Here is a 25,407-nt window from a genome sequence, read left to right as displayed (position 1 = left end):
GGGAAGCTTGTGGAAGGCTACCCAAACGCTTGACCCAAGTTAAACAATTTAAAGGCAATGCTACCAAATACTAATTGAGTGTATGTAAACTTCTGACCCACTGGGAATGTGACGAAATAAATAAAAGCTGAAATAAATCATTCTCTCTACTATTATTCTGACATTTCACATTCGTAAAATAAAGTGGTGACCCTAACTCACCTAAGACAGGGAATTCTTACTAGGATTAAATGTCAGGAATTGTTAAAAACTGAGTTTAAATGTATTTGGCTGAGGTGTATTTAAACTTCCGACTTCAACTGTATAGGAGGCCACTGTTGCAATTGATTTTATTTTTTAAACTTGTTTAAAATTGTGTTCAGCATTAAACTCAGTAATGACAAACTTTGTGCTCTTAAAAAGTATTCCAGTCATGGAATAAACACCTAGACCACTTCTGGCAGTTATCCAGACAGCAAGGCACAGTAGTAGTTCTTGTATGGTACTTGATCAGCTTTTAAAAAAACGACATTGTTATTCATTGTAAGTATAAATTGATCAAGTTTCTTGTTTTGGGCTCTTGAAGAAGGAACTGAGTGACAGCTGTCTGGTCCCGCTGTTTGTTGAATTGTCTTTGAGCTTTTTAGACTTGTGCTGTCCGTCACTCTTAGCGTTAGTAGCCTTCTTCTGTTTCCCATCCGGACAGAGACAAGAACAGAGAAGAGTTACCACTGGCATCAGTATGGGTCATCAATGGGTCATTTAGTCTAGGTGTCAATACAGAAGGATTTCAGGAAAAAAATTCTGAATGTACTGTATAGCAGACAGTATAAATCATATTCACTCTGGATAAGGGTGTCTTGCTAATGTAGTGAAATACCTTGGTAGTTTGTCCCTCTTGATCCTCCATAGTGTCGTACAGCTTCATGATCTGCAAGAGATAAATGACGCATGACTATTCTTGCTCACCTTAACAGTGCTAAATCAGAAAACACTGCGTGCACACACGCACACACTCGATCAGGGGTGTCAAACAAATGTTGTACCGGGGGCCACATTCGGTCTTCAACGAGGTCCGGAGGGCCCCCCCAAAAAAGGGTTATATTTCCTCGCTGTCAATTTTTAAAGATAGTCCTCTATCCATCTTTTTTGCAATTTTAGATACTCTGACTGTCTAGTTTTAATTTTGGTGATTATTAGTGAGCTAAATGTAGTGTCCGTTATAATTTCTACACAGTTTATATGTATTTTTTGTTATTTTAAAAAAGGGCAGTGCACTCAAATGTATTTCCTGTTTTTCTTAAAGATATTTCCATAACACTCTGAAATTTAGAAAATTATGATAATGCCCTCTTAGTGTACATTTATTTTAAATGTATTATAGTTTATTTCAGGTGGGATGCAGTTTTTGGCCCACAGCATGACATCAAATCTGATTGGATTATTCTGACCAATGACGAAAAACTTTTATTTGCATATGTATCCACTTTGAAGAGGATACATCCACCAATTAGGGATATGTATGTAAATATATTAACATTTGTATCATCATGCCAACACGATCCAACAGAATTTCAATGGCAAAAGGAGGCTCCGGGAAATAAATACAAATAAATATGTTCCGAGTTGTTTTCATGAAATAAGCACAGTGATGTATTAGACATACAGTGATGATTTAAAAATACAATTGAAAAGACTGCATGGGCGCTAGTTAGTTTCCTCTGTACTCTAGATTTTAACTATGCTCTCCTGAGTTTCCCTATCGATTCAGTGGGTGCACTGTTTTGTTCCACCCAAGGAAATTTAGTTGAAGAAAATTAGACAAAAAGAGGGACATGTCACACTTAGCAACCGTTATGGACTTCTAAAGTTACTCAGTTAATTTTTTGGTCAAAATAACAAATCCTTATTGTAAATATCAGAAAATGTGATACAATGGCAAATTCAAATCAAACTTTGTCACATGCTCCTAATACAACAAGTGTAGACTTTACCGTGAAATGCTTACTTACAAGCCCTTAACCAACAGTGCAGTTCAAGAAGAGTTAAGAAAAGATTTACCAAAGTAGACTAAAATAATAAAAAGTGGCACCAGAAAAATAACGAGGCTATATACAGGGGGTACCGGTACCGTGTCAATGTGCAGGGGGTACAGGTTAGTTGAGGTCATTTGTACATGTAGGTGGGGGTGAAGTGACAATGCATAGATAATAAACAGCGAGTAGCAGCAGTGTACAAAGGGGGGGGGGGGGTCAATGTAAATTGTCCAGTGGCGATTTGATTAATTGTTTAGCAGTCTTGTGGCTTAGGGGTAGAAGCTGTTGAGGAGCCTTTTGGTCCTAAACTTGGCGCTCCGGGTATCGCTTGCCGTGTGGTAGCAGAGAAAACAGTCTATAACTTGGGTGACTGGAGTCTGGCAATTTTATTACATTTTAAATTAAAATGGTTTTATTTTTTATTTAAAATGTTCTATTTTGTACTAATATATCATAATGAAAATAATACAGTGTACAAAACATTATGAACATGCTCTTTCCATGAAAGCCTGAGCAGGTGAATCCAGGTGATCCCTTATTGATGTCACTTGTTAAAGCCACTTCAAATCAGTGTAGAGGAAGGGGAGGAGACAGGTAAAAGTATTTTTAAGTCTTGAGGCAATAGAGACATGGATTGTGTATGTGTGCCATTCAGAGGGTGAATGGTAGTAGGTGACAGGCACACTGGTTTGTGTCAAGAACTGCAACGCTGCTGGGTTTCACACAACAGTATCCCGTGTGTATCAATAAATGGTCCACCACCCAAAGGACATCCAGCCAACTTGACACAACTGTGGGAATCATTTAAAGGAAACATGGGCCAGCATCCCTGTGGAACACTTTTGACACCTTGTAGAGTCCATGACTCGATGAATTGAGGCTGTTCTGAGTGCAAACAGGGGAAGGAGGGGTGCAACTCAACAGTAGGAAGGTGTTCTTAATGTTTTGTTCCCTGAGTGCATGTTTAATTTGAATACAATCTTTACAAATCCAAAAAGGATGCTGAATCAAATAAACATTCAGAAACGAGTTAAACCAACAGAGTAGGCCTACGTAGACATGTGTTAATTAACCGAGGAGTTTCACACACCGGTTAATGGATGACTGGTGGTACAAATATTATATTGAAAAGAAGCCAGCTGTAGATAAATCAAATGCGAGTTCAGCCAACTGTGAAAGTAAACTGTAACACAAACCGTTGATTAGTACTCAAGAGTCTAATTTTCTTCACAATATTCTACTAATGACAATTCCTTTTGGACAGATTTCACAGCTTGTACTGCCGTGGTTATTACCACCCCTCCCTTCTCACAATAGCTCTCTGCCTGCTGCTTCAGTTCTGACAGAATTCTTTGCTTTCCCAAAACTACAACAACTGTTCATGGTGGCGCGAGGTGAAACACAGGAGGGTCACAGTGAGAATGCTGTTCATTGACTACAGCTCAGTGTTCAACACCATAGTGCCCACAAAGCTAAGGACCCTGGGACTAAGCACCTCCCTCTGCAACTGGATCCTGGACTTCCAGACAGGCCACCCCCAGGTGGCAAGAGTAGGCAACAACACATCTGCCACGCTGATCCTTAACACTGGGGCCCCTCAGGGGTGGATGCTTAATCCCTTCCTGTACTCCCTGTTCACCCACGACTGCGTGGCCAAGCACGACTCCAACACCATCATTTAGTTTGCTGACGACAACGGTGGCAGGCCTGATCACCGACAACGATGAGACAGCCTATAGGGAGGAGATCAGAGACCTGGCAGTGTGGTGCCAGGACAACAACCTCTCCCTCAACGTGAGCAAGACCAAGGAGATGATCGTGGACTACAGGAGAAGGTGGGCCGAACACGCACCCATTCACATCGACGGGTCTGTAGTGGAGCGGGTCGAGAGTTAAGTTCCTTGGTGTCCACATCACCAAAAAAACTATCATGATCCAAACCCACCAAGACAGTCGTGAATAGGGCACGACAACACCTTTCCCCCCTCAGGAGACTGAAAAGATTTGGCATGGGTCCCCAGATCCTCAAAAAGTTCTACAGCTGCACCATCGAGAGCATCCTGACCGGTTGCATCACCGCCTGGTATGGCAACTGCTCGGCATCCGACCGCAAGGCGCTACAGAGGGTAGTGCGTACAGCCCAGTACATCACTGGGGCCAAGATTCCTGCCATCCAGGACCTCTATACTAGGCAGTGTCAGAGGAAGGTCCAAAGAATTGTCAAAGACTCCAGTCACCCTAGTCATAGACTGTTCTCTCTACTACCACATGGCAAGCAGTACCACAGTGCCAAGTCTAGGTCCAAAAGGCTCCTTAGCTTCTACCCCCAAGCCATAAGACTGCTGAACAATTAATAAAATGGCCACCCGGACTATTGCATTCACATCTACCATTCCAGTGTTTAATTTCTATATTGTAATTACTTCGCCACCATGGACCATTTATTGCCTTACCTCCCTTATCCTACCTCATCTGCACATGCTGTATATTAGATTTTTTCTACTGTATTATTGGCTGTATGTTTGTTTATTACATGTGTAACTCTGTTGTTGTATGTGTCGAACTGCTTTGCTCCATCTTGGCCAGGTCGCAGTTGCAAATGAGAACTTGTTCTCAACTAGCCTACCTGGTTAAATAAAGGTGGTACCGGTACCACCTGTATATAGCCTCATTATTATTGTGACTGACTTTTTTGGTTTATTTTGTAAATATTTTCTTAACTCTTTTCTTAAAACTGCATTGTTAGTTAAGGCCTTGTAAGTAAGCATTTCACAGTAAGATTATATTTTATCCTTGGATGTTGTCTGTGTGTGAGAGCTCCACCAGCTTAATGTTTCTCCTCTTCAGCTCAGCCACCTCCTGGCTCCAGTCGCCCCCGGAGTCCTTCAGCTTGACTCACTTCAGCGTTCTCCTGGGCTCTGATCTGTTCCTTAACCCTCAGACAGCCTTCTCTCAATTGAACGGATCAGCTCAGTTAAGATGCTCAGACTGTCCTCCACTGTGGCCTTAGCGGAATGTTACAGTGACACCATAGCTTTTCTGAACTCTTACCCTGCTTTCCTTTTGTTATCTGTTGGAATGGTTCCTGTCTCAATTTCACCCGAATCTGTTTCTCAGTCCTTTTTGCTGCAGCCGATACCGTGCCATGGCCCTTATGTTTATCCATTGTACACAGCAGACAGATACACTGCTGAACAGTACCTCAATAAACATCCAGTCGTTTGTCATGATGAGAGCAGATTTTCTCCTGTAGTTGTGTGGAGGCTTTGACCAACTTGTGCTTCTTAAACGGCAAGAGATTCATAGTGAGGCTGGAGTTGAGTCTCACAGTATGAGGTCAGGCACACCAGATAGCATTTCAACGCTTTGAGTTCTCCCAGTGCACACTCCACATGTCCAGCTAACAGTGAGCATGAGGAGCAGCTTGGAGTCCTGTCTTCTTCAGTTTCTCCACTAATTCAGCCAACACGTTATTTTTCTTCAGAGCAGGCCTTGGGGTGAAGGTCTGCAATGGGAGCAGCTGTAGACACGTTTCCAATCATCCTGATTCCAGTTGTCATTAATACACAGTAGCTGTGTCTACAGGAAGTAGATCCTTAAGCATATCCAGACAGATCAAACAACAGAATAGTTCTCTATTATCTGGAATATTAAACAGCTACAGATTTGAAATTAGTTCTAATTTCTTTCTGAAATTGAAAGACTCAGCGCAGTCAAAATGCTGTTTTATATCATATTGTAAAACAGCTGATGAAATGGACACTGTAAAAGTGTTTCAGTGCTATTTGCTTGTAGTTGCTGGTTGAAAATACAATCTACACAGGACCTTCTAATCAGCAGGTTTGCATTGGCCGGGAGTTTCGGCTTTCCATGGTTACATCACCATGTAGTGAATTAGTTAATAGACCAATAAAGTTCCATAGCGCTAATTTTCAGTTTTCCCCTCCCCACTCAGACCACTTCCAGACAGTACGAGCTAAATTCTTGCTTGAGAAATTAATGGAAATCTTTTACAGTAAGGTGCAGAAATTATTTGATATTGATATAAAATGGCTGAATTGGGCCTTTAAGAAGTAGAGACCGACTTAATATAGCGTAAAGGCAGAGACCGAGTCCAATGTTGTGTCATAGAGTGAAGGTGAGTGAGTCTTCAGTTAAATTATATTTTCAGATAAGGAGTGGTTTATGGACCAAAGTTTGGACCAAAGTACATGCAATAGAAAAGCTAACTCATATGTGCAGTAGACATATGGCTATATTAATTGCACAACATATTTCACTCCATTTGTGAAATGTGAACCAACAATGCCTTCCAAAAGTATTCACACCCCTTGATTTTGTTGAGTTGCAATGTGGAATTAAGATGGATGTAATTTTTTTGTCAACGATCTAAACAAAATACTTGAACGTCAAAGTGGAAGATTTAAAAAATATATGTTTAAGAATGATTGAAAAATAATGGGAGGGCATAAGGGAGGGCATATAACGCGAACGTCTAGCAACCCAAAGGTTGCGAGTTTGAATCTCATCACGGACATCAGCATTTTAGTTAATTAGCAACTTTAACTACTTACTACTTTTTAGCTACTTTGCAACTACTTAGGATGTTAGCTAACCCTTCCCCTAACCTAGCTAACGATTATCAGCTAGCTAACATTAGCCACCTAGCTACAATTCGTAACATATAGGTTCAGCAAATTCGTAACATATAGTACATTTTGCAAATCCATAACATATTCTACATTTGCAAATACCTAACATATAATACAAATTGTAATTCGTAACATATCATACGAAATAGGTGATGGACATCCACAAATTAATACATACCATACGACATATCATACTAAATGCAGTGTCTTGGATTTACATACAGAATAATTCAAAATGCTCTGAGACCAGGTTGATTTTCAAGCAGATGTAAGTAACAACTGTAACTACGCCATTTAGGAACATGCAATGTCGTCTTGGTAATCAACTCCAGTGTAGATTTGGCCTTGTTTTTTAGGATATTTTTCTGCTAAAAGGCAAATGTCTCCCAGTGTCTGTTGGAAAATAGACTGAACCAGGTTTCCCTCTAGGATTGTGCCTGTGCTTAGCTCCATTCTGTTTATTTTTATCCTGAAAAACTCTGCAGTCCTTGCCAATGACAAGCATACCCATAACATGATGCAGGCACCACCATGCTTGAAAATATTAAGTGTGGTACTCAGTCATGTGTTGTGTTGCATTTGCCTCAAACATTCTTTGTATTCAGGACAAAAATATAGTTTCTTTGCCACATTTATTTTTGCAGAATTACTTTAGTGTCTTGTTGCAAACAGGATGCATGATTTGGAATATTTGTATTCTGTAAAGGCTTCCTTCTTTTCACTCTGTAATTTAGGTGAGTATTGTGGAGTAACTACAATTTTGTTGATCTATCCTCAGTTTTCTCCTGTCACAGCCATTAAATTCTGTAACCGTTTTAAAAATCACCATTGGCCTCATGGTGAAATCGCTAAGCAGATCCCTTCCTCTCTGGCAACTGAGTTAGGAAGGACGCCTGTATCTTTGTAGTGACTGGGTGTATTGATACACCATCCAAAAGTGTAATTAATAACTTCACCATGCTCAAAGGGATATTCAGTATCTGCTTTTGTTTACTAACAATCAGTGCCCTCCCTTACAAAAAAAGATTGCAGTCAGAGAGCAGTATAACTGCAGTTTGCTGCAAAAACTGCATCCAAAATAAATAAAAACATGTACTGCAGAAATGTTGCAGTGTAACGGCAGTTACAATGCAGTATAACTGCAGTTCAACTGCAGTACACTGCAGTTATTCTGCAATTACTGCATCCAAAATACCGCAGTTAATGCAGTTTTACTGAAGCTTCATAACTGATATATTTGTTTTTGTAAGGGCTTCTTGTGAGGCATTGGAAAACCTCCCTGGTCTTTCTGGTTGAATCTGTACTTGAATTTCACTACTCGACTGAGGGACCTTTCAGATAATTGTATGTGTAGGGTACAATCTTAGTGGTAATTCAAAGATCATGTTAACCACTATTACTGTTAGGGTTGTTGAGCAACAAAAATAATAAGATATTATTGGAACCATGTTCCTAAATATTCCCACGAATAACAAGAGAGACGTGATCTCGTCTCAATGTAATTTGCAGTGTACAAATTATTACAATTGTGTTCCAGCCCCCGACCATCTGCTCGGAGGAAAATCGGTCTGCGGCAAAAATCTAGTTGCCACCCTTGTTTTAGTGACATGCGCGTGCACACAAAACACACAGTAGATCATAGCAAGTTACGATTACAAACCTTCTTCACTCCAGTGGATACAGCAGCTTCCTGCAGGGAAGGTCTAGTGAGCCAGCGTGTAGTACTCTGGGCTTTCCCTCCATCTCCAGAGACATTCAAACACAGGCTGTACACAACATATGTCTGGTGGATGTGGGAGAAGATATGAACCACCTGTAGAGTAGCAAAACACCAACAGTCAATTGCAATGACTTAGGGAGAAGCCTAGCTTAGCATACTAATACAAACTTATGACACGAGTCCGAATAACAAGTCATTTATTCCACATTTTGACAGAGTAATGTATAATAATAGTCATAGGGACCAAGGGACAATAGGGTGCAATTTGGGACATATTCTTTAATGTCCCTGATAGGCAAAACATAACAGTAGGCCCTGTTCTTCCTGTACATACCTCCCCCACATACTGGAGCAGCCCCTTGTCCAGCCGAACTCCCAACATTCTCCCCACCCCAGCACACAGCGCCCCCTTCTGTTTCATCTCAGAATTCTCCCCCTCCAGGAGCAGGCTAGGGAACTCCCACATACCAGCCAAAAGTCCTACAAGGAAGTAAAGAAAGGAAGGAAGGAAGAAAGGAAGGAAGGAAAGAAGGAAGGAAAAGGCAAGCAGACAGAGAGTTAATGAGTGTGCTCAAAATTCCCAACTGATAATAAAAAAGATACCTTTGATAAATATGTTAGTGAAAACAATGGTAAAGATATAGTAAACACACCCACCTTGGAGCTTTACAACGGCACAAACATCATGCAGAAAACAACATGAATGATGCGAAATTAAAATGCTTGGAAGGTGTGTTTTAGTGCTATACTAGAGCCCTGTCCCAAATGCTACCCTATTCACTATAGTGCATAAGGACCAGGGCTCTAAACTAAACAATTTTTCATTGGTAGCACTGGTGCTCCCAACTTTTAAAAAAATTACTCGCAATAGCGAGCAGTAGTTCTCCGACGGTCTAGCTAGCTAGCTAGCTTTTTTTGTAGGCTAGTTTGCAGCAGCTGCAGCAGGTGTTATCAAAGATGTTGTTGCTAATTTGTTAGCTTCTCCCTTTTCAAGAATAACTTTCAACAAGAAGTTAAGTTTCAAATTATCATCATCTGGTGAGCGGAACTGTGTTTTTTTTTATTGCAGCTCACTCGCTGTTGCTTGCCATCTCTTTGAAAATAACTTGTGTGTGAAACATTGTTGCATTTAACATTTTGGATCACCGGTTACTTTGTGCGATAAGCGTGAAAAGTTTTTTTTGAAATGGGAAGTAATAGTTGTACATTTCGATTGGGAAATGCTAGGCCTAATGGTTGTGTCTTGGTAGTCTTATGATTGGGACCCACTGGATAATTTGGTCTGAGTGAATGGCCTGCTTATCTTTTAAAATCATGTGTGTGAGTGTGGTCTTTCCATTGGCACTATGCAGTGGGGTAACGGTGCCTGGATAAGTGGGTATACTCAAATTTAGCCAAACGGCCTGCCCGGTGAAGGAAAGGTGCCCTGTGTGAAAAATCCAATATTTTCCTATGTTTTTTTACGAGTTTTCCTGTAGATCTTTCATATTTTCACAAGATGCATTCAGGAGACCATTTTTGAGGTCTTGTAAAAATCCCAAAAATATATTTTTAGAGGGTGAAGTTGACCTTTAATTCAATGGAGCAAAACCCCATTGATACAAATTAGCATGATACCATTCTGTCAGGTCGGCCTACTTTGCAGTCAAAATTTAATTGGGAAGTTTTTTGGGGGAAAGCTTTTAGAAAATGTTCATGCAAACTGCGTGTTCATGAATTAGTCTGCTAACCAAGACTTAGTTAGCATTTACTGGAAAATATCATAAGTTGAAAGGTCTCTCCTACCTACCCTAATAGCTAGTGATGTCATTCTTCTGTGAGCTGCTCCGTGAGACATCAAGTATGTAGTACAATACTGGTTAAGTCCTATACCTCCACTACGCTACTTTGATGTGGATCAGTGGGGATTAAGATGTGAGTAGAAGCAAAGCCCACTGGTTATACGGCCTGCGTATAGCCTCCACTACACCACTGGCCCTTTGTGTTTGACAAGAAGTGACCTCTCCTACATGAGTGTGCTGGTATTACGGTTGCTGTCCTTTCAGAAACACAAACCTGTCACACACTGAAGGCCTAGGTCCAATAGGTTCGCCACTGCACAAACATGTCTATAATAGATATAAAGACTGTAACAATTTCCCCCGGGCTCCACTGTACTAATAGTGAGCGGACAACTTTCCAACAAGTTCCCCCACTCTTCCCTACCAAGGGGGTCAAGGAAATACTGACAAAAGACGAAGGATATTTTTCTACAAAAGTAAAAGGACAGTAACGAGTAAAGTAGGAAGCCCGGGTTTCAATAGGCTGTTAAGACATTCATGGTTTCAAGAAAGGAGTGTATATATTTGGCCTGTCAAAGCTTTTTTATGCACTGACTGAATGGAAGCTGATTGATTTTATTTATTTATTTTACTCCGCTGGTATCGGGAAGAAATTACTAGTCCTCACTGTCCGAGACCAAGTCAAGACCGCTTAAAAATGTATCTCACAGAGACAAGACACTCAGTATGTGGTCTCGGGTACTACAATATTGATGGCTACTTCGCGAATATGAACTCGTCATGGCCAGAAAAGCTGAGGAATGGTTATATGTGTATTATGTTCATAAATGAAATATTGTCTACACAAGAAATGGCACTTTACAGTATTCAGACGTAGCCTACAAACGTCAACGGAAAAGGTGAACCGCATATTCTACCGTTAAACTGCGCTTCTGATCGCATAGAGCAAAATAGGCTGCTTAAAATATCTCATTTATTTATGACTGTAAAGTGGGTCCAACTAAAAGAGAAATAGGACGAACAACCTGTCCTAACTTGTTTTTGGCCTATAGGCTATTTCGTGAGTAAACTATGAAACCATCAGTCTGAAAAGGTGAGGAAGTTATTTAGCAATGAAATGAAAGAAATTATAGGAAATATAGGCCTATTTCTAATTATTTTACAATGCAAAGATAAATAGATCTCGTCTCACTAACAGCTAATGTTTGCATCTTATTATTATATATTTAGCTAGACCTACCTGCTCTTTTGATATGAATAAGACCTTTATCACATATTCCCCATTTCCACAAGGTTACTACAAGGCTACTTTTGGCTTCTTGCTACGCTAGACTTCAACCACTAGAAACTGCGTGCGCATGGTCTAAAGATTGAGGGAGGATAAGCACATTCTCACGTCAGGTTCAATGTTTCTACGTGGCAACTTTGCGTGAAAACTGGCACAGGCATGATTTGAGGCAGATCTTATGCATACACGACGTTTCTAAATGAGGCCCCACGATCTTCTGATCTGGAAACTAGATGTTTCCGCAGTAGTAATGGTGCAACCATGGCACTAACAAATCTGCACTTCTTTCTCTAGGGCACTCGGAAACAAAAATGTACAGCGAAGCCTAATCATTACAACAATTAATTATTATCTGGAAGTTTTTTTTTTCTCTTCTAGGGGCACTGATGCGCCCAAATAAAAATTCCAGGTCGCACTGCTAAATATTTAGGAGCATAAGCAGCCAAAAATGTTCACTCTTTAGAGCCCTGATAGGGACTAGGGTGCCGTTTAAGACACAGCCTATATTAAGGGCAGCTGACCTTTGCTCGGCCTTTGGGTGAGCAGGTACTCCCCATCTCCTCCTGCTCCTGGCCGGGTCACCACACAGGTGAGTGTGCGCTCCACACGAGGAGCTTTCTTCACCGGCTTCCTGGGGAAGTTCAGAACGCCCAGTTGGCTGTCCCAGGGTTCCGTGGGGCACAGGTTACATGTTCCTGAGGTCACTGTTAGGAGGACAAAGTTAGGGGAGGAGTCAGGAAGTGTTTACATGTTTTGCGAGAATTATTTGGCGACGTCAACACACACACACACACACACCGGGAGCTAGAGTATCTATCTGTTACAAAGACTTGTAGACAAAAATAGATATTTCTATCAAATAGGCTGTAATAACTGTATTCAAAATACCAGGTATATGACTACCATCCTTATATGCACAAACCCTTGAAACAATGAAAAAAAACAATAAAAAAAAACACTTACCACAATCCTCTATATCTCGCAGAGATGCAGGTACCCTGTTCAATTTACCCAGAAGCTTTGTTGAGTTCTCCTCTTGTTTGACGCTAACCTGCACAGAGAGAGACACTAACACAGTAGCTACATATGCACTGGAGAGGCATCACCACTGGTCTGGAATAGGCCAATGCTATGACCTGGTCTTGTTATGGTTGATGACTTCGGTGTGGTACCTTCCTGTAGGAGTGGCAGAGAGTCTGTATGGGACACTGGGTGCACTGGGGGCCTTTCGGGGTGCACACCCTCGCCCCCAGCTCCATCATGGCCTGGTTAAAGTCCCCTGGTCTCTCTTGGGACACCAACGTGTTGGCGGTGCTCCTAGAATACACACAGAGGAACAATGAATCCTTCAAATAATTACCAAGGGAACCATACAGTATCTAGCCAGGTAAGAATACGCATCAAGTCAACAACATGAGATTGAGTATGATGATTTAGGTGTTGGAATTGGTCAACTATGTCTTCATTGTTAACAGCTTGTATTAAAAATAGATGACCCCCACTGGACAAGTGGAGGCTGCAGAGGGGAGGACAGCTTATAATAATAGACTGAACGGAGCAAATGGAATGGCATCAAACACCTGGAAACCATGTGTTTGATACCATTCCACGGATTCCGCTCCAGTCATTACCACAAGCGCGTTCTCTCCAATTAAGGTGCCACCAACCTCCAGTGCACTGGACGGATGTTAAATATCCACTGAAGAATCACCATTAGAAAAAATTATAATTCCTCACTTCAACTATGGGTTCAACCTCACCATAGAGCTTCAGTCACTGCTGGGCTTGTACTGTCGGCCCCTATAGCCCGCACCCGACACAGGACCCGGATCACATTCCCATCAACAGCTCCCGTCACCTGGGCAACAGAGGTCACAGGTCATGTCAGTGAACGATGATGTCAAAGAGGGAGGGTTTAAAAATCACTTTAAATAAAAAAAGGTGTGTGTGAGCATGAGTGCGTATAGAGAGAGCTCTGACCTGGCCCAGCGCGATGGAGCCTACAGCTGCAGCGGTGTAACGGCCCACTCCAGGCAGCTGCTTCAGCAGCGCCTCAACCGTCCTGGGCATCTCTCCCCCCAGCTCTGATACCACCTGTAGTACAAATCACAGCCAGACAGGAGAACAAAAACAACACACTCAGAAGTCACTATAGACAGAGAACTGGCGCTCAATAGTTCTAACAACACAGTACATGTCCCACAACCAGTGTTGTCGATTTTGGTATTGGCTAGTACAACGTCTACTCTTACCAGTCACATTGGCAGATGGTCACCCAGTTCAATCCAAAACTCACATCCAAGAAATCAACAGCGTGTAAGTGTGTTTGTGTGTTGTTTTAACATTACAAAACACGTGCACGCGTTTTCTGAGATTTGTCTTCATTCGAAATTGTGGCTGGTAAAATTTTGGTATCCACCAGCCACCAAAAAGTACATTTCCCACCCATGTCTCCAACTAAAAACAGACCGGTAAGGACCTAACATCAAAGATAAAATCCTGTTTTTGAGAGAGGCAGAGGCAGTCGACAAAATGAACCAAAGAACAGCTCTCCTCTCGTCATAAAAGTGTCACGTTGGTAAGCCTTGCTTGAGCCAGGACATACTGTAAATAACATATGCCATAGACCTTCTGAGCTCCTTCCTGAAGTCTCTTTCCCCGGGAGTAGTACCCAAGCCCAGCCCACATCTGATTGACTTCCTGTGCAGATAAAAAAAAGGATGATAACTGATGACAAGATGGTCAGAGGACAAAGGCATTTTCACCTCACAGACCCTCACTTGCATTCATTGTAATCACCTCCAATGTAGCTGCTGCAAGATCCTGTACTGTTGGCCACCTCTGGAAAAGAACGAAGCAAAAACACAAGAAGACGGAGATGAATCCAAATGCATTATTTCTGGGATTTACTAAGTCTGCTCAAATCAAGTTCATACGAGACCGACAGACTGGCCTACCTTCATCCACTTATTGTAGTAGTCGATCACAGTGGCAACCTGGGTCTGCTGTAACATGATTTCTGAGACCCAAACTAGAGAGGAAACAAGGTCAATTTAGGATAACACAAAGGCCCACTAGTTATTTTTATATGAGAGTTGAGCATGCAGTGTCTTACCTGCATACGTCCTGATGTTGATGTCCGGTTCTGTCAGAGCCTATTAAGGAAACATTAAGTGAAATCACATTCCTTGGGGAAAAGTAACATTTATTCTAGCTAAGCGGTTCTATATGTACTGGAAATAAGAATGTGCCATAAGCTCATTCCACAGCTAGCTTGAAATGCCGTCGACCGTTCTGTCAAATTGGAGGCCAACAGGTGGTTAAGTTGTCGAGGAGGGCGGTTATGTGTGTTAGTGAGGCAGAGGGCCCCGGGTTCGAGCCGTGGTACAATCACTTTACCCTGAGTTGAGAGGGAGGAAACTAATACTGCTAAAATAGCCCACCGATGTAAATGTCTCATGCCATATGTCAAATGATGGATTATATTCATGATTCATGATAATATTTGGACACTATCGAAAATGAGATGGTGCATCTCAAGAGATTTCATCCTGCAAAATATCGAATAAATATTCTAACAGACGTTCCCAATGGTATGAGGGAGTAAATTCGTACACACTCAATAATCATGGTCATGCCTTGTCGTGCGTGTAGGCGTCAATGAAACCATAATGGGAAATATATATTATATCATTCTCTTTACCACAGTTCTCCAGGGTAACTCTCTCTTCCCCTGGTCATACCAGTACAGGATGTGTGTCCTAAAGAGCGTAATGTCCGCAGGATCATGGAATGAATGGTATGTAGACGCTGCAGTCTCATCGGGCTCTGAGGGGAGGGAAGACGTTACCTCACGCCGTTATGAAATCGCATGTTTGGTTGTCGAATCCATCAATAGTCAATAGAGACTCGAGGCTGAGAGAAAGAGAGACTACGAGACAAAGATTGAGAGGAAATGAAATGACTGAGACACACATCTCGAAATAAAGATTGGAGACTGAGAGCGAATGCACAGACAAAAATTAGGAGAAGGGGCATGTTGCATAACTTGTGCCAGGAGTCTCCGCCGTTGTCCTAACGTATTCAAAGATGTTGCTGATAATTCTACTCTGTTCAACTCATTTTTTTTGGACGAGTGAGACAAAAGTACCAAACGTGTAGGCCTACCTTGTTTCACAGTTGCTTTTGCTCTTTTCCGCAATGGTTTTGCTGACGACGACTCGGTTTTGTCCAGCGCAACTCTCATCCTCTTCTGCGTCGCTGATCGAAGCCTGCTCATAATAACAAACTCTCTCCCCGCTTTGGTCCGTATAGTTGGCAAGTTAAACTAGCTGCTAGTGGATAGATTATCCACAATCAACAACAATGTTCACTATTGTTGTTCATGCAATACTCTGATCAAGTTGTTTGTTTACCTATAGACAGAGCGCATGACCTCTCCCGCCACTATAGCGATTTACGTGCATGTTACTTACTAACGGAGGGAACGGAAGCCGTTTGTCCAATCCGCTACTAGCTAAAAACACTTCCACTAGACGTCTCCGCTACATTTAAAGGTGCATAGCCTTGACGGTGGATTTATTGTTGATTTCGATAGAAATTAAAGTGAACGTTTGGATAGGGGCCACTGCACTTAAGATAAGCTACTGTGGCAAACATGTATTTATTTTCTACTTGTTATTTGATCAATTGATGGTCATTGATTGGCCACAGAGTTCACTTGAGGGAAGAATGGAATACATCAGGAACATGCTGCAGGCCCTCTAGTCTAGCTGGCAGTGCTGAGCTATTACCGGAGTTATTTTTCGTTTTTTGTAAACAACTAATTGACCTACTTCGGTTCAATTATTTGAATTCCATTTCGTTATTTTTTTCCCTGTAAGCCCAATGCTCACATTGCACAGTTTCTCTACAGATAAATCAGATCCAACCTGGACTGTGCAATATTCTATACTGAACAAAAATATAAATTAAGTAAACATGTACGTTTTTGGTCCCATTTTTCATGAGCTGAAATAAAAGGTCCCAGATATTTTCCATATGCGCACAAAGCTTATTTCTCTCAAAATGTGTTTACATCCCTGTTACAACAAAGCTTTCTTAGTGTCCAACAAGCTTTCTCTACGTTTAACCTTGTTCTGAACACCTCCAAAACAAAGGTCAGGTGGTTTGGTAAAAACAATGCCCCTCTCCCCACAGGTGTGATTACTACCTCTGAGGGTTTAGAGCTTGAGGTACAAGTATTTGGGAGTATGGCTAGACAGTACACTGTCCTTCTCTCAGCACATATCAAAGCTGGAGGCTAAAGTTAAATCTAGACTTGGTTTCCTCTATCGTAATCGCTCCTCTTTCACCCCAGCTGCCAAACTAACCCTGATTCAGATGACCATCCTACCCATGCTAGATTACGGCGACATCATTTATAGATCGGCAGGTAAGGGTGCTCTCGAGCGGCTAGATGTTCTTTACCATTCGGCCATCAGATTTGCCATCAATGCTCCTTATAGGACACATCATTGCACTCTATACTCCTCTGTAAACTGGTCATCTCTGTATACCTATCGCAAGACCCACTGGTTGATGCTTATTTATAAAACCCTCTTAGGCCTCACTCCCTCCCACCTGAGATATCTACTGCAGCCCTCATCCTCCACACACAACACCCGTTCTGCCAGTCACATTCTGTTAAAGGTCCCCAAAGCACACACATCCCTGGGTCGCTCCACTTTTCAGTTTTCTGCAGCTAGCAACTGGAACGAGCTGCAACAAACACTCAAACTGGACAGTTTTATCTCAATCTCTTCATTCAAAGACTCAAGCATGGACACTCTTACTGACAGTTGTGGCTGCTTTGCGTGATGTACTGTTGTCTCTACCTTCTTGCCCTTTGTCTGTTGTCTGTGCCCAATAATGTTTGTAACGTGTTTTGTGCTGATACCATGCTGTTTTTCAACCATGTTGTCATGTTGTGTTGCTGCCTTGATATGTTGTTGTCTTAGGTCTCTCTTTATGTAGTGTTGTGTTGTCTCTCTTGTTGTGTTGTGTGTTTTGTCCTATATTTATATGTTATATATATATATATTTTAAATCCCAGCTCTGTCCCCGCAGGAAGTGTTTTGCCTTTTGGTTGGCTGTCATTGTAAATAAGAATTTGTTCTTTCTTAACTGACTTGCCTAGTTAAGTAAAGGTTAAATACACTTTTTTAAATAGTGAGAATCTCTCCTTTCACAAGATAATCCATCCACCTGACAGGTGTGGCATATCAAGAAGCTGATTAAATGCACGATTACACAGGTGCACCTTGTGCTGGGGACAATAAAAGGCCACTCTAAAATGTGCAGTTTTGAGGAAGCGTGCAATTGGCATGCTGATTGCAGGAAAGACCACCAGAGGTGTTGCCAGAAAATTCTCTACCATAAGCCGCCTCCAACGTCGTTTTTGAGAATTTGGCAGTACGTCCAACCGGACAGCTGATGAAATTGTGGGTTTGCACAACTGAAGAATTTCTGCACCAACTGTCAGAAACCGTCTCAGTGAAGCTCATCTGCATGCTTGTCGTCCTAATCAGGGTCTTGACCTGACTGCAGTTCGGCTTCATTACCAAGTTCAGTGGGCAAATGCTCACCTCGATGGCCACTGGCATGCTGGAGAAGTGTGCTCTTCACAGATGAATCCCATGTTCAACTGCACTGGCAGATGACAGACAGCATGTATGGTGTCGTGTGGGCAAGCCGTTTGCTGATGTCAACATTGTGAACAGAGTTCCCCATGGTGGTGGGGTTATGGTATGGGCAGGCATAAGCTATGGACAATGAACACAATTGCATTTTATCAATGGCAATTTGAATGCACGGAGATAGCGTGACGAGATCCTGAGGCCATTCATCAGCCGCCATCACTTCATGTTTCAGCATGGCAATGCATAGCTCGATGTCGCAAGGATCTGAAACTGAAAATGTCTCAGTTCTTCCATGGCCTGCAAACTCACCAGGCATGTCACCCATGGAGCATGTTTGGGATGCTCTACGACAGCGTGTTCTAGTTCCCGCCAAAATCCAGCAACTTCGCACAGCCATTGAAGAGGAGTGGGACAACAATCCACAGCCAAAATCAACAGCCTGATCAACTCTGTGCGAAGGAGATGTGTCACGCTGCATGAGGCAAATGGTGGTCACACCAGATACTGACTGCTTTTCTGATCCACGACCCTACCATTTTTGAAGGTATCTGTGACCAACAGATGCATATCTGTATTCATGTGAAATCCATAGATTAGGGCCTAATTAATTCATTTAAATTGACTGACTTCCTATGATCTGTAACTTAGTAAAATCTTTCAAATTGATGCATGTTGTGTTTATATTTTTGTTCAGTGTACATAGTTTAGCACAACGTTCTCAAACTCAGTCCTCGGCACCCCTAGGGGTGAACATTTTGGTTTTTGACCTAACACTACACAGCTGATTCAAATTATCAAAGCTTGATGATGTTTGTTATTTGAAGTGTAGTGCTTGGACAAAAAATCAAAACGTGCACCCATTGGGGTCCTGAGGACCGGGTTTGGGGAAACCCTGGTTTAGTGCATAAAATGTGTTAATTAACTACAATGACCATAATCCATTGCGCATATACTTGTCCGGTCTGTGTCTCTTTTACACCTGCTAAGAGACAAGGATGCAGGATCGTGTGGAGATATAGAGAGCAGCTGTTGCTTTGCAAGGTATCGCTACCTGAAAATACACGATCAAAGTGAAAGATAGTTGGTATTCAGCAGTCATAAAAGTATGCCTTATTTACTTTGAAGAACTACAAAATAATGATTTTGTCAGACAGCATAGGCAGCAGCTCTATAGAGATGAGATGATGACTTGGAATGAAATAATAAAGGGGGGGGGGGCTTCCACTTATCCTTCCACTTATACTGTGTTTTCAATATACCCCTCAAAATACCCCTCAAGAGAGGCATAAAAAGTAATGTCAAACTGTGTAGAATTGCAGGAAATGCATTTTAAAATATAATTTAAAAAACGGGGAGGACCCCCCAGGACCCCATCTACTATTCGTCCCCCCCAGGACCCCATCTACTATTCGTCCCCCCCAGGACCCCATCTACCATTCATCCCCCCCAGGACCCCATCTACCATTCATCCCCCCCGGGACCCCATCTACCATTCGTCCCCCCCAGGACCCCATCTACTATTCGTCCCCCCCAGGACCCCATCTACCATTCATCCCCCCCAGGACCCCGTCTACTATTCATCCCCCCCATCTACCATTCGAATGGTAGATGGCTGCCACCCCATCTACCATTCGTCCCCCCCACGACCCCATCTACTATTCGTCCCCCCCACGACCCCATCTACTATTCGTCCCCCCCAGGACCCCATCTACTATTCGTCCCCCCCACGACCCCATCTACCATTCATCCCCCCCAGGACCCCGTCTACTATTCATCCCCCCCATCTACCATTCGAATGGTAGATGGCTGCCACCCCATCTACCATTCGTCCCCCCCACGACCCCATCTACTATTCGTCCCCCCCCACGACCCCATCTACTATTCGTCCCCCCCAGGACCCCATCTACTATTCGTCCCCCCCACGACCCCATCTACCATTCATCCCCCCCAGGACCCCATCTACTATTCGTCCCCCCCAGGACCCCATCTACCATTCATCCCCCCCAGGACCCCGTCTACTATTCATCCCCCCCATCTACCATTCGAATGGTAGATGGCTGCCACCCCATCTACCATTCGTCCCCCCCACGACCCCATCTACTATTCATCCCCCCCAGGACCCCATCTACTATTCGTCCCCCCCAGGACCCCATCTACTATTCGTCCCCCCCACGACCCCATCTACTATTCATCCCCCCCAGGACCCCATCTACTATTCATCCCCCCCATCTACCATTCGAATGGTAGATGGCTGCCACCCCATCTACCATTCGTCCCCCCCACGACCCCATCTACTATTCGTCCCCCCCACGACCCCATCTACTATTCATCCCCCCCAGGACCCCATCTACTATTCGTCCCCCCCAGGACCCCATCTACTATTCGTCCCCCCCAATATCTTCACAACAATTTCTCCTTTGACGTGGTGAATCTATAAGATATTGGATAGGAAGTGTAAGCAAGGTTACTACCCTATTACTTACACCAATCCAACCATTTCAGATTCAGAATTCAAACAGAGCCATGGAGTAAGCAGGTAACCATTATGGTGAAACATAAAAATAAGTTCCTATATATAAATTATATAATGTGTTAATGTGTTACAATGAGGTAATAATCAATAAAATAATGACATTAAATACACCACAACATGCAGGTGTTGTGGCTCCTTTTTTGATGTTATTGCATTGAACGATTGCCATTGGAAAACAGGGAGTAATGGCTCATACTCTGGTTTATACGCCAGCTTGTTGTTGTTAACCCAGAAGAAAAACTCCTCTTTTCTCAAGTCTGCCAGTCCAATCCAACTATAAAGCCAGAATGCATCTGTCTTTGCATGCTCTTCAACTCCAGTGTTGAGGAAAAGCTAATCAGGGGACGGGGGGGGGGAACATAGAAATAGAATGAATAGAACGGGCTTGGAACCTCTAACCGTGGCAACTTTGATTGGGGAACTCATGGGTACACTCGCATTGGCTGCCTGGTATTGTGATGCAAATATTTCCATGGTAATGAAGAATGTTCATTCAAATGACGCTAACTAAAGTAGTCATGCAATGGAATGTATTTTTTTGTAATGTCAGTTGAGTTGATTAAACAAATCACAGCATAGACTGATGATAACACTTCCTGCTTTTTTCCTACTGGTACACTCAGAATGGCTGCCACTCTACCCAGATGTCATCATATTCTATTAATTCTATTTCTATGGGAAAAACAATGCAAAATGGGATCAAACTGTGATGAAAACAAGCAAATTAATGCAGTGGTCAAACTGAACACAAATGCGGTGGTGGAGAAGAGTGTCCCCTACTTGGCCACCAACACCCCTTCCAGGAGCTTCTGGCTCTCCAATAGAGATCAATCAGGGCAGTTTAGCTTCAGACTTTAGCTTTAGACGGCAAACAAAAAAAAGTATGATGGCAGAAAGAAGTGTAATACATTTTTTTAAGAACTTGATACTGTTTAGGTAAAATATAGTTATCTGCTATTACAGTGAGGGGAAAAAATATTTGATCCCCTGCTGATTTTGTATGTTTACCCACTGACAAAGAAATGATCAGTCTATAATTTTAATGGTAGGTTTATTTGAACAGTGAGAGACAGAATAACAACAAAAAAATTCCAGAAAAACGCATGTCAAAAATGTTATAAAATGATTTGCATTTTAATGAGGGAAATAAGTATTTGACCCCTCTCAATCAGAAATATTTCTGGCTCCCTGGTGTCTTTTATACAGGTAACGAGCTGAGATTAGGAGCACACTCTTAAAGGGAGTGCTCCTACATACAAAAGGCTGCGGGGCCAGACGGATTACCAGGACGTGTGCTCCGGGCATGTGCTGACTAACTGGCAGGTGTCTTCAATGACATTTTCAACATGTCCCTGATTGAGTCTGTAATACCAACATGTTTCAAGCAGACCTCCATAGTCCCTGTGCCCAAGAACACAAAGGCAACCTGCCTAAATGACTACGGACCCATGGCACTCACGCCCATAGCCATGAAGTGCTTTGAAAGGTTGGTAATGGCTCACATCAACACCATTATCCCAGAAACCCTAGACCCACTCCAATTTGCATACCGCCCAAACAGATCCACAGATGATGCAATCTCTATTGCACTCCACACTGCCCTTTCACACCTGGACAAAAGGAACACTTATGTGAGAATACTATTCATTGACTACAGCTCAGCGTAGTCGTGGTCCACTGCCCAAAATCCTTATGATCCGTTCCTGTATGTCAGTCCCTTTCAGACAATCCCCCTTATCACTGTTGGTCCTCCTTAGTGACCTCACGGATGAGGGTTTTAACTTTCCTCTTGAGAATTAGAATCAGAAGTACAGTTGTATAGCTCATCGCAATACTTCACCTCTTTGGGTAAATAGTACCCTAGACTGTCCTGATCATCTAGTTGAGCATTCCAGATAATTCCTCCATCCCAGTAGAACTGTCCCATCCACATAGTAGGATTTTAGATGAGCACAGACCAAAGCCCAGTCTATTTAACCATTATTATAGTCAAGTATGTGGGTTATTGTATTTTAATAAAGTTGTTACCATTTTAGTAATCAACTTAACTAGCTAATAAAAGTAACTTTTTTTTTGTCTTTCAGATGGGCAGACCAGAAACCCAGTGACAACACTTGGGTCTGCAGCTGCCATTTTCCGCTGGGAAAGAGAAATGGCCCTGTATTTACCAGAAAAGGTAGCTCATCCACCATGGCAGAAGAGGAAGATCCAGACTGATGATTGGGAAACAAGAACAAACAATGAGGCATGAGGCTTGAGTATTGAGGGACCACCTGTCACAATGTCCAATGTGTGTTTGTGTTATGGCAAACAATGCGTTTTCTGTCCAGATAAAGATGTTGAAATAGCATTGAAAAAGATCGACCACTGAACAAATGTCTCTTTGTTTTCCAGTTCAACAGGAGTGCTGTCACAGGCGTCGAAAGGGACAGACCAAAATGCAGCGGGTATAGTGCTCATCTTCTTTTATTACTTAATAAAGTGAACACTTAAACGAAAAAACAATAAACCGACAATCAACAGTTCTGCAAGGTACAGTATACAGACCTATGCAGAAAGCAACCGCCCACAAAAACACAGGAAAAACAGGCTGCCTAAGTATGGCTTCCAATCAGAGACAACGAAAGACACCTGCCTCTGATTGGAAGCCATACCTGGCCACACATAGAAAAAAAAACATAGAAATTGAAAACTAGAACCAAAATCCCCTAGAACCAAAAACCCCAAAACACACAAAACAAACACCCCCTGCCACGCCTTGACCATACTACAATTACAAATGACCCTTTTACTGGTCAGGGCGTGACAAGTGCATCCCTCAGACCATCCGGTGGAAAGACATCCTGTGCCAGTGTGATCCGAGCGCAAGCGGTCCAGTTGTGGAGACTACAGCACAACGAGCCTGTGGACAGACAGGTCAGTAACGCATAAAATATGTGAATGAACTTACGTTAACTACATTACTTTAGTTGGCTGCTTTGAGGAAAACTTGAATGGAATATAACCTATTCTAGGAATCTATTGTTTGCGTATAATCTTTATTAATTGTTCACTTGTTTTTCAACCATGTCAGGTACAAGCAGGAATTACTGGGGTCTTCAGCAAGTAAGACACTGGGGGGTAAAAAATTATTTTAACACCACAGATATAATTCCCATTGTGTCCATGATAACCATAGCAACACTTGACCTCCACCACTGCTGTGGTGCCCACAAGACTATCCGGTGAGGCACCCAGGATCCCAGACCCCATGACCCAAAGCCCTGACTCCTGCACATCCATCCCTATAGACATTTTGAATGACTTGATGCCCTCCTCTTCGTTATCTGTGCCCCACTTTACAGACAACACCCCATCCAACGACAGTGATCTGAGCACCCTTTTTTAGCAGTGACATATCAATCATATAGTGGGAAGGATCCTATAAATCAAGACTCTGTGAATGCATACCACACCGAATAAATACATACTGTGCCTTTGAAGATTTGTCTCTAGTCATGAAACTATAATACGGGCTGGATGTCTAAACAAAGTCAATTCTGAATGTCAATAGTTTTTTTAGATTCATTCTCATCAATGACAACATTCTAAAACTGATTTATCACTCATCTAAGTCTGGTGTCCGTGGTAATCTGATTAATGATGATATAATTGATTAAGTGTTTTTAAGTACCTAATAAACTTTATCTCTCATGCTGGCCCTGACCAAACTGGTAAACTTCCCCTCACTATAGCTACACTTCTTCACATGACCAGACTTATAGCAGTCTTCACCCCTTTTAATGCTCTTATGCTCATCCTTGACAAATGCTATAAGGTCTGAATTATACACCAAAGTTGACATACTGTACAAACAATTATCTAGGCTAAATAATACAAAATGATTCTTTAATCTACTGCTCGCTAACTAGCTAGCTGAAGTGTAGTCAGTGGCTAGCTCAGGATCAAGCAGATGTGCCCATGGCTGAGGCAGGCAATGACCAACGAGGACTTGCACACAGTTGCTTTCACATTGCAGCATTTCAACTAGATGAGATGCATTTAAATATGGAATGTATTCATTATGGATTATTTTTGCTTTGATAATGTTTGTTCTGTACAAAATTCAAATAGTGTGCAGCAAAAATAAATGAGAGTCTAAACCAAGGCTGGTTTAAAATGTAGTTTGTCGTGATTCAAATACTCTCACTCATGAATATCCAAATGAAAAAAAACATGTATTTTTTCATATTGTTCACCATGGCTGGTAATCACAATTGTCTCATTACTGTATCTTTTTTAGATCATAACTCTCTCTTCCAACTTCATATACAATTCAACCTGTAGAATTCTCATTTTCATTTCATGTTCTTCCTAGAGATATTTCATTTTATGCTCATGAAATTCTCTGGCTAACTTTTCATGCATGGTCATCTTTGTTGTCTGCTGAAAGGTGGTGGCAGAATCTTCTTCTCAGGGATGCTATAGCAGATGTGGGGGGTACACACTCACTGTGCACTGGCTCTTCCAACCTGTTCACATTCCTTTCCTCTGGAGAAAGAACACTTAGAACACTTAGTTAGAAGCACAAATAAACTCATATGGTCCTTAGAATGAAAGAAGAATAAAGATTGACACAGACAGTGGAATATATTTACCAAAGGAAGTAACCAATTTACTTTCTTTGGTATATGTAGCATTTGTGCTCAGTTCTTCATCTGAACTGTCCAAATGGTCATCGTCTGGTATACCATCCAGA

At 42.2% G+C, this 25,407-nt stretch overlaps 1 protein-coding gene across 2 annotated transcripts; it reads right to left on the bottom strand.

The window, feature by feature from the left end:
* Positions 1 to 304: 304 nt before the first annotated feature.
* On the bottom strand, positions 305 to 16,011 carry mutyh (mutY DNA glycosylase). 2 transcript variants are annotated; one of them, XM_029706441.1, is made up of 15 exons: positions 15,624 to 16,011; positions 15,160 to 15,284; positions 14,572 to 14,611; positions 14,414 to 14,487; positions 14,256 to 14,297; positions 14,085 to 14,156; positions 13,437 to 13,550; positions 13,217 to 13,314; positions 12,629 to 12,773; positions 12,420 to 12,507; positions 11,978 to 12,160; positions 8,722 to 8,867; positions 8,328 to 8,480; positions 860 to 910; positions 305 to 666 (listed from the first exon to the last, which is right to left on the bottom strand). In XM_029706441.1, the coding sequence occupies exons 1-15, from the start codon at positions 15,733 to 15,735 to the stop codon at positions 538 to 540; spliced, it is 1,572 nt and encodes a 523-aa protein (XP_029562301.1). In that variant the 5' UTR covers positions 15,736 to 16,011; the 3' UTR covers positions 305 to 537. The 2 variants fall into 2 exon arrangements, with proteins under 2 accessions (XP_029562301.1, XP_029562302.1); XM_029706442.1 differs by lacking the exon at positions 15,160 to 15,284 and having other exon boundaries at positions 15,624 to 16,010.
* Between the last annotated feature and the right edge of the window lie 9,396 nt (positions 16,012 to 25,407).

Source organism: Salmo trutta, chromosome 22 (assembly GCF_901001165.1).
Source record: "Salmo trutta chromosome 22, fSalTru1.1, whole genome shotgun sequence".
In the NCBI taxonomy this organism is placed as follows: Eukaryota; Metazoa; Chordata; class Actinopteri; order Salmoniformes; family Salmonidae; genus Salmo; species Salmo trutta.
Note: the sequence above shows the minus strand (reverse complement) of the source record. Positions and strands in the feature narration are given on the sequence as shown.